Genomic DNA, 10,218 nt, shown 5'->3' on the forward strand with positions numbered 1-10,218 from the left:
CATTCCGACATAACCAGACGACACCCACTATTCTCGAACCGCAAAACTTATTCAACAACCTAGTGAATTTCCATATCAATTTGCATAATTTTGTATTCTAACAATTTGTTGTTGTTGTTGTAGCATCATAAAGAATCCATATACATATACTGGGAATGCTGCTGAAGTGACAGTCCTTGGCTGGATATAAATCCGGGCCGCTCCGGTTAAGTAGAACCGACTGCTTTAGAATTCTTCGATAGCTGGAAGAACGCCGAAACCAAGGCACAGTAAACAGATAGCAGCAGCAGTGCTGCAATTTTAATTTTCCGCTATCCATTTATGTTATTTGGTATGTAAATTGTCAAGTTCTGTTGAAATTACGCCAAACTATTTTTGTATTTATGTAGATTTTGACATTCTAGAGAGTAAAGGCGAAAACAAAATATTATATATTACTCTTGTTGTGTTTGCTCTACTGTTACTAGCTGTTGAATGTGTCATACCTCAAAAATTTGTTTAGACAGGTGTGCAGAAGTCGCCTCCTTGTTGTTGTTGTAACAGCATAAACATTCCCTATGAATATTTGGGGAATGCTGCTGGAGTGACAGTCCTTGGCCTGATATAAATTCGGGTCGTTCCGGTGACGTAGAGCCGTGGTCGTTGGAACCTCCTTATATTCTTTTATGTTTTTATTTAATTTTACTTAAAGAGGGACAGTAAATTAAAAACTTTGAACTAGTTTTTCTCGAATTTTTGACTTATGACGTTCTTCCAACAAACGAGCGATATATTAAAGTGATTGATTATTAAGAGCGACACTCTTAAAACAGAAGAGAATTTAGCAGTTGGTACTTACATAAAGATAATGCATATAACAGTGCCGGCGGACTAGTTTGAGGCATTTACGGAAGCATAATCGACGTTTTTATAAAACAGGAAGTATTCAACTCTCATATGCAATTGAAACGTTGAAGTTAAGTGAGGCACACACAAATTTAGAATATCCATTAAAATAAAATTCTTTTGGCACTGATTTACTTGGAAGACATTTTTTGAAGTAAGTGAATAAAACCATTTAAAAATACCCCACCAGCTTCTATAAAATCATCGCCAACATCAATAGCCTTCTCTAAGTCCTATTCTCTGTTGGACAGAAGTTGCGATACAAAATGCATGAAAACATTATTTAGTGATCCCAGCGATAAGACAAAAAGTCTTATGTTCAAATTACACATAACACTAACAACAACCGTTCCCACGGCAGTCGGTTCTACGTTACCGAAAAGGCCTGGACTTGTAACCGGCTAAGGTCTTCACTCCAGCAGCATTCCCCGTATATGTATGTATGGGGAATGTTTATGCTGTCAACAACAACAACAACAAGGATAAGTGTTAAACGAAACTCTTCTGGAAGTTAAATATTAGATAAAATAAGTGAAATATAAGTGCTGTTACAGTTTGAAATCCTATATGTGCCCTACTAGTCTTATTTTGATGCCATTTTGTCCCTTCCAAATGTTGGCAGTTTGTGCCAGAAAAAAAGAACCGCGATTATTCATGAAGTATAAAAGATATACAGTTAGTTACAAAAATAAGTATACAGGAGCCTGGTTTATGGAATTGCTTGACGCTAACGCTTTCCTTAATATTTGATCAAAATATTTTACGCTTGGTAATTGTGTACTGGAATAAGCTTTCATATGCGAATTAATTGTGCTGTACATTTAAGGTACCGTTATCCACGCTTTGCTTTGCCTTTGATGCCAGCGAAATGTGTGTCACAAAAGTTAGTATACAGCAAACGATTGTTCAGTTAGCATAACACTTATTTTTACGTATTGATTAAAAAGTTAAAGCTATTAAAAGGAAATAATTAAAGTGAGTATAAAAAATTAGGGAAGTACGTTTTGCATTAATTTTTGCGACATTTTTAGCAATGGCATCAAGAGAAAAAGAGCTTTCTGATGATTTAAAAAAACTGAATATAAAATATCACAAGGAACATAGGTAAATCATTGCCAGAAATCGCTCGTTTGATAGATAGGAGTTTTGCTACAGTACAAAATATTGTGAATAAATATAAAAGTGCGGGAAGCACCACTAATAAAGAGCGTTGTGAGCGTCCGCCGCTCTTAAGTTCCAGAGAAAAAAGCTTAGTCGCACGAAAAATCAGGACAAACCCAAAAATAACTGCCCTCAAATTGAAATCTGAAGTTAAAAATGAGACTGGAAAACAATTTAGCACCCAAACTATTCGCCGAGTTTTGCATAGTGCTGGTTATCATGGGCGCATTGTTAGGAAAAAGCCCTTCGTGAGTGGTGCCAATCGGGGTAAACGGATTTCATTCGCAAAATATCATGAAAAATATGACCAAACGTTTTGGAACCAAGTCATATTTTCTGATGAGTGTAAGTTCAGTATGTGTGGATCTGACGACCGTGAAACAGTTTGGAGAAAAGTTAACGCGGAATTTGATCCAGACAATATGACCGGCACTATGAAGCATGGAGGGGGCTCTGTGATAGTTTGGGGATGTATGGCTGCGAACGGGGTTGGACTCTTGCTATTTATCGAAAATATTATGGACCGATATGGTTACTTAAATATTTTGAAATATATTTTAAAAAGCGCTACGAAACCCCAAGCACACATCCAACATTGAACAACAGGTGAAAACACCGCCACAGTCCCCGGAAACCAACCCAATCGAATCGATTTATAGGAACATTTAAATCGGAAAATACGTAAACATCCAATTAGAAATAAGGAACAACTAAAAAACGTCCTTCAAGAGGAACGGAATTAAATACCACCAGCTATAACTGAAAACTTGGTGAAATCAATGCCATCACGACTTAAAGCGATTGTAAAGTCTAATGATTATCCTACCAAATACTAGGATTCGATTTTAACTATGTTTTTGATTTCACAAATTAATAATATGATGAACTGTTTACTTACTTTTGAGACATGCATTTTTATAAAGTTTAATATAAAAAGCTATAGTTTTGTTCCTTCTTAAAATTTTGTCGTTATTTGGATTAAATATGATTTTTGTATTTCATTCATGTAAATAAAACACAATTTTGTTATAACATAGGTTGTTTGATTGGGGGAAAATTGAAAACGTATCTGGTGTATACTTGCTTCTGTTACTAACTGTATATGTATTTAAACATTTTTTTAAATGAAAGTATATACAAAACTACGAGTCGGAATTACTCAATAAGCATTTTCTTCATGCTTTGAACCAGCTTTTCTGCGTAGCTCGTCGACAAACAGGACTAGATTTTACGAACTTGACGCACGAGATGCTTTAAATCATGGACTGGCTTTCCGCCAAGATGCGTTTTCATAGTTCCCCACAAATTTTCAATGGGGTTGGCGTCTGGGGACTGGGAAGGACAGTCCAATACTTTGACGCCATTTTCTTGTTTTGTTGTTTCTCAACGTGATTTTCTGAGAGCAGTGGTTTTGATGATGTGGGACGGTAGGATGTGTTCGCCTTAAGTCGACGTTTGATGGTGTTGATACTCATATCTATTCCCTTTTTAGAAAGAACTGATCGTGCTTGGCATAGTCACAACCGGTTCTTTTCTTCTGACACAGACTGTACATACATGTGCATATGTACATACATATATGTATGTAGGTGTATGGATATTGTTGTTATTTTTATTACATATATCAGTTATTTTATTTGTGTAATATATAAACCGTTACGAATTTTGGAAGTAAAGCCAAATATTTAATTTAATTTCATTTCATGTGCGAACATTTCTTTTGTGGAGATTATTTTGAAATTTCACAAAATTCTATAGACGAAGTTACAGTAGTTAAAAAAATTAAATAATTACAATTAAATTAAAAAAAATAATTTAATCTTTTTTAGCATATGCAAACATATACACATGTGACGTGAGGAATTTGTTTGCCTGTAGCCTATAGAAATGGCACCGGCCATGCCTGGTGATTTATCTACACTTTCGATTTATAAAATACGTTTGACTGCAGTTTTCTTATTGATGTTTGTTTTTGATAATTTTGATAACACAACGGCATTCCGTAATGGTCATCGCACTATTAGTGAACCGAACGCATATCATTCGCCATACAATGCGCTAGAACGGAGAGAGAATTGGTTCGCGCAAAAACTTGATCATTTTGATAAGGAACATCGGAATGTGACTTGGAAACAGGTAAGAGTTTTTGCGTTCATCTTTGATGTGCTGCCCATATTTGTTAAACAATTAAATTTTTACTGCGGATAATATCAACGTTGTCTTTAGCGATATTTTATGAATGATAAGTTTTATCGGAATGGTAGCGATGCACCTATTTTTCTTACGATTGGTGGTGAACTTCCAATATCGTCACGTTGGGTAGCAACCGGCGCTTGGATTCGATTTGCGGAGCACTTTGGAGCGTTGTGTTTTCACTTGGAGCATCGATTTTATGGAAAAAGCCGTCCAAAAAGGTGAGAACATACACATTTACAGTATGCACATATGTATGTATGTATGTATTGTCACTGCATACTTCCAAGCTTATAAGGGGTGATCAATTTAGAGGTATCGGATTTTAAATTGAAAGAAAAGAATGAAAATTCCAATTGATTGTGCAATCTTTATTACCATATTTATGGCTATCCGTAAGCACCAATTTTGAATGACTCGTTGGAGGACTTTGGTCTGTACCTCGTGAATAACTGTAGTTGTTGTTGTTGTAGCAGTAACTTTGCCCTGCCAGTGTAGTGTAATCACCGGTCGTCTTCGTCTAGCTCATCTAACGGCAGGCCCAGGAAATTTGCTGTTTCGACAGGTTGGGTCCATAGTTAGAGGGGTATTAGATGAGCGGGTTTGGTGGGGTGCCTTCACATGCAGGACATATGTTTGGTATGTCGGGGTCGATTCTGGATAAGTAGGAGTTTAAACTGCTACAGTATCCAGAACGTAATTGTACCAATGTTACGCGGGTCTCATGGGGAAGCTGGAGCTCTTTATCTGCTGTAGACGGTGGTTGGACTCCGATTACGGCATTCGGTGGTCGGAAGCTTAAGAAGGTGGTAAGGATATCTCGATGAATGCCGTTTTTTGTCTGTTTAAACACTGTCTGGTCCAGTAGTTGTCTGTTCCTTTTGTCCTGGGTACCGTCGGCATAATTGAAAAGGTGTCTCCTGATGTGCTTTTCTTGAATGGCGTAGGGTTGCTCTTCAACCCAAATATAGTAATTTTGTTTATTAACGTAGCCATTAAGCCAAAAATGGGCCTCCATAAGTGGACCATACGTTGGTCTGAGCACGCGGCGAACGCTTTTCACAGAGCGTCGATTTTCATAATCCAACGTTGTAAACGTTGTTGAGGGAGGTGAGCTTCGCATCAACTCAGCGAGAGCTGGACAAGTAAATAAACAAAATCTCAGCACCCGAATTTCGTTGGGTACCCTTAAAGGACATTGGCCGAGAGGTGTACATGCTGTAAGACTCGGCATTACTTCGAGTCCTTTTTGCGTCAGGTGCATGGAGGATGAGGCGGAATCATCTCAGCACTTTCTCATTAACTGCTCTGTTTTCGCAGGTCTAGCCCAGAGCCTAGTATTGAGAAGAGTAGCGGTCACAAGATCTGATCTTTCTCGATGCGGGCAAGGCAAATGGCGTATACTGATGGGCATATGCCAATCATATCCGACAAGGCGGTCCCATTTTCATCTCTAGAGATTAGTGAAAGATAGCCCCTCTAAAATATTGTAGATGATGCCATGAGCTTAATCCAGCTTTAGCTTTTCGATGTCTCCCATTGATAGAAGAAAGTTGTGAACGGAAGTTTTCTTAGATAAGTATGCGGCTCTTCCACCAGCTTTTCTTCTATGGTGCACAAAAAATTAATGGAAATATCTACAGTATTTCATTCGATAAAAATATGTTTTTACTTTCACTTAGAGAGAGCGTAGTAAATTTAAAACATTGCAGCTGTTTTTCAAAATTTTTTTGATTTGTTGAGTTATGATGTTCTTGCCACAAACAACTGATATGTACGAAAAATTAATAATATTTTTTTTTATTTTAATTACTTTGAATACTACCACTTATTCCTGTTTTAGCTAATATTTTATATTTCTTTACAGTGATCTTTCATTTGAAAATTTGAAATTTCTTTCCTCGAAACAAGCACTTGCTGATGTGGCCAATTTCATTCAAAGCATGAACAGCAAATACCAGTTTAATACGAAACAGAAATGGATTGCTTTTGGTGGCTCTTACCCGGGTGCTTTGGCTGCCTGGGCGCGCGAAAAATACCCGCACTTAATACACGGCGCCATCAGTTCAAGTGCCCCGCTTTTGGCGAAAGTGGATTTTTCTGGTAGAATAGCATAAAAATCTCTCAGATTACTTTAATTAGCTACTTTATTTTAGAGTTTTTTGAGGTAGTTAAAGCGTCTTTGAAAACACATTCCACGAACTGTTTGGAGGTTATCGGGCAGGCCATTTTTGAGATGGAAACTCTCACCCGTCACGAGAGTGGCCAGCGTAATTTGGATGAAAAGTTTAAGTACTGAAATTTATTGTAGTGCTTGAGGAAATATTGTTCAACTTTTAAATATTTTATATAGCACATGTACGCCACTTAAGGATTCGGTTGAAAATCCTTTGGATATGTCGAATTTCTTTCAAATATTGGCCGATAACATAGCTAGCGTGGTGCAGTTCAATAAGAACAACCGACTCGATGTCGGTTCCTCCATCGATGATGTGAGTACGGTTAAAAATAAATATAAGTACATATCGCATGTATATTACATACATATAATTTATCAACTATGTTTTTAAAAGATTTGCAATGTGATGGTAAATACAACAATTGGATCCCCGGTTTCACGCTTGGGCATGGTCAATGGCATGCTTTTGAAGGAGTCAAAAGAAAAGTGCTTCGATTATAAATACGACAAAATGGTTGCTGAAATGAGGAAAACCTCCTGGTTTGCTAAAGCAGGCAACGGTAGGCGACAATGGACCTATCAGACATGCAATGAATTTGGTTTCTACCAAACATCAAATAATAAGAATGACACTTTCGGTGACAGATTTAAAGTTGACTTTTTCATAAAGCAATGCATGGATATTTACTCAGAGAGGTACTATTAAGGGGTTATATAAAGGGTTTTCCAAATAAGAGGTGTTATTCCCGTAAAAGATTAATGGTTTCGTTATTTGTGTGGCACGTAGCGCCGTCTTGTTGAAAATAAACGTTGTCCAGATCAATACCATTCAATCCCGGCCCCAAACAAAAAATTGAAAAAGTAACGTCCAATGACTCCGCCGCACCAAAAACCGCAGCAGTCACACGTTGAGGATAGAGAGGCTTTTTAACAATAACTCGTGGATTTTCTGAGTCCCAGATCCGACAATTTTGTTTGTTGACGAAGCCACCGGGATGGAAATGGGCCGCATTACTCAAGAAGATTTTTCGATGGAATTCCGGATCATTTTCATGCATTTCAACGACCCAATCAGCTAAGACACGACGTTGTTGATGATCGGCCGGCTTGATTTCTTGTGTTAACTGGACTTTATAAGCCTTAAGACCCAAATCTTTATGCAAAATACGGTGTAATGACGTTTGTGGAATGCCTAGTTCCAAAGAATGACGAGGAATGGGCAAACTTGGGGTTTCTTCAACACTTTAAGCTACAACAGCAATAATTTCGACTGTTCTTGAGCGACGTGCACGGGTTTTTTTTCTTCATATCACTAACTTGTCCCAACAGCTCGAATTTTTTCAACAATTTCTGTATTGCGGTCCGACAAGGTGCTTCACGATAACCCAAAAATGTTTAACGAAACGTCTCTGTCAAATTTTCACCTTTTTTATAGTGAATTGCTTAAGCGTGTATCATTCCAGTTTTATTAATGGCGTAGTTTCTACTTGTCAAATATCAAGAAATGACAGCTTCAAAAGTGACATCTACCGAAATAACATCTGTTGTTGAAAAACCCTTTATAATTAAAGGGGGCCGAAAAAATCGAATTTTCCGGAATTTTGTTTTGAGAAAACTTTTAAATTTATTGATCTAAAAATTTGTACACATATTATTATATGTTATGTTCTCCGGGAGCTCCTCTCAAAAAAGACGTTTTGCGGTGACCACTATGTCTCTGAACTGGATCCTCTGAAATTAAAAAACCGAACAGATTTCGTTAAAGTAATGTTAAATTTAGTAATTAATCGAAGGAATAAGCAAAATAAATTCTTTTGCCAAAAAGGCGTTTTCTCAAAAAAAAAAAAATCGATTTTTGACCAAAATTTCAGCCTTAAATTGTTTATAAAAAAACTATTTATCGGTAAGAAAAACTCTTCCATTAATTACTAAAAAATATTTTAAGAAGCTCGTGTTAAAATTTGAGAGTAATCGGTTTAGCCGTTTTCGAGTAATGTTGGTCACCGACTTCGGAAACTCCATTTTGAGAAAAACGCGTTTAAAATTTGAAAATAACGTCTTTTCAAATTTGCGTGTAACTTCGAAAATATTCACCGTAACGATATTAAATTTTCTGTGCGTATCCTTAAATATATGCACATTAAGAAAAAAAATTAAAAAAAAAAATCGATTTTTTGAAAATTCTAATTGTATATAACCCCTTAAATTTCAATTTTCAAATCACTTTTTTCTTTATCACTGAAAAATCTATATCTATTCGCCACAGCATGGACGCAAAATTCTTGGAGCAGGTTGTTTCACAGACGAATGCGTACTATGGAGCTCTGCATCCGAACACAACCAATGTGCTCTACGTGCATGGTTCCATTGATCCATGGCATGCGCTCGGTTTGACCACATCTAAGAATCCAGAATTGCCCACTATTTACATTGAAGGTACATATCTCTTTTTCAAAATTTTTTTATATAATATAATATTAATAGTTAAATGATTCTGTTTTGCAGGTACTGCACACTGCGCCGATATGTACGAACCGGCTAAAACCGATCCACCACAATTGGTGGAGGCACGTAATAAAATAATTAAATATCTTGCGGAATTGTTGGACAATTTTGAAAAGGAAAGAATTTAAATAGATATGAATATACATACAAACATTTACATATATATTTTTAAATTACAATAAAACCTAAAGATAATTGAATCTGAAACCTTTAAACGAGGCACTAAAAAAAGTTATTGATTTTCAGTTGTAAGCAGGAGGCCGCTCTCGCTCATCCAACAACACCACACCACACGTTGTTGGGTTCCCGGCCACTCTGGAGTGGAGGGAAATGAAAGAGCTGATGAGTGTCCAAGGATAGGTTATGAGCTGGACCTTCAGCGAGCGGTAAAGGATATGAGCATTTCTCTAAACGTTTTATACACTACGATTGACCTGAGCGTAATCGCGGCAACCAGTAGAAGATGGTCTAACTGCGGGGTCTTCAAAGCTCTCTGGCCGAAACTGCATCTTAAAAGTACCAAATATCTGCTTGGATTCAACAGATCAACTACCAGCGTTCTCACAGGTGCTATAACGGGTCACTGCACTTTTAGCACCCTTGCCAGTAAAATGGGTGTAGCTCACAATGACTTCTGCTGGAGCTGTGGAGATGAAAAAGAAATTGAGTCGGTACAATGTCCTGCACTTCAAAGAAGCCGTGCCAAATATCTTGGCGATTCTTTCTTTGAGGACCTAGGAAATTAACAAAATGTCTTACTGAAGGGACTAGTTACGTTCTTAAAAAGATCTAAGTAGTTTAAGCAACTTAGTTAGGTGATGGAAATCAAATGCAGGTATCACAATGGGTCTTAGCGCCACCGAATGTCTTGTGTTAAACCAGCAATCTGACTAACCTAACCTAACCTAATGGTAATAGGTAATGGTTGTACGGGTTAGGCTAAGGCCTTTATGCACTTCGACCAGATTGATCTATTGTGCCCCCCTAATTACTTAATTATAATTATTTAGTATACCAAGGAATCGATTCAGCTCCTTAGGAGGGAGCAATTGTAGGTCTTCCTCCTCTAGTAGGTCTTCCTCCTCTAGCCCACGATTCTGTGTCTCCTGTGGCCTAATGCCTCACAGCTGGTGATTAAGTGTCCCATAGACTCCTCTTCATCACAGCAGAACCTGCATGATCTTCTACTAGATGACCCTATTGTGTTTATTACAAAGAAAGTGACCTATAAGTGCTCCACAGAGTAATCTGAGGCCCTTTTTATCTAGGGTTAGAACAGATTTTTCTCTGTTGGC

General features: G+C 37.3%; 1 protein-coding gene across 1 annotated transcript; it reads left to right on the top strand.

The window, feature by feature from the left end:
- The first annotated feature begins 3,746 nt into the window (after positions 1–3,746).
- LOC129242750 (putative serine protease K12H4.7) lies at positions 3,747–9,123 on the top strand. The gene is made up of 9 exons (XM_054879564.1): positions 3,747–3,815; positions 3,876–4,182; positions 4,273–4,460; positions 6,107–6,342; positions 6,396–6,531; positions 6,593–6,731; positions 6,813–7,114; positions 8,685–8,854; positions 8,924–9,123. The coding sequence occupies exons 2-9, from the start codon at positions 3,934–3,936 to the stop codon at positions 9,049–9,051; spliced, it is 1,548 nt and encodes a 515-aa protein (XP_054735539.1). The 5' UTR covers positions 3,747–3,815; positions 3,876–3,933; the 3' UTR covers positions 9,052–9,123.
- The last annotated feature ends 1,095 nt before the right edge of the window (positions 9,124–10,218 follow it).

Source organism: Anastrepha obliqua, chromosome 3, assembly GCF_027943255.1.
Source record: "Anastrepha obliqua isolate idAnaObli1 chromosome 3, idAnaObli1_1.0, whole genome shotgun sequence".
NCBI classification, from domain to species: Eukaryota; Metazoa; Arthropoda; class Insecta; order Diptera; family Tephritidae; genus Anastrepha; species Anastrepha obliqua.

Bases quoted from the DNA above. Each gene is read 5' to 3' on its own strand.
- LOC129242750 (XM_054879564.1), top strand. From the start codon at position 3,934: ATGGCACCGGCCATGCCTGGTGATTTATCTACACTTTCGATTTATAAA. The intron at 4,461-6,106 runs GTGAGAACATAC...ATTTCTTTACAG, and splicing joins GGAAAAAGCCGTCCAAAAAG to TGATCTTTCATTTGAAAATT. The intron at 6,343-6,395 runs GTAGAATAGCAT...ACTTTATTTTAG, and splicing joins GGCGAAAGTGGATTTTTCTG to AGTTTTTTGAGGTAGTTAAA.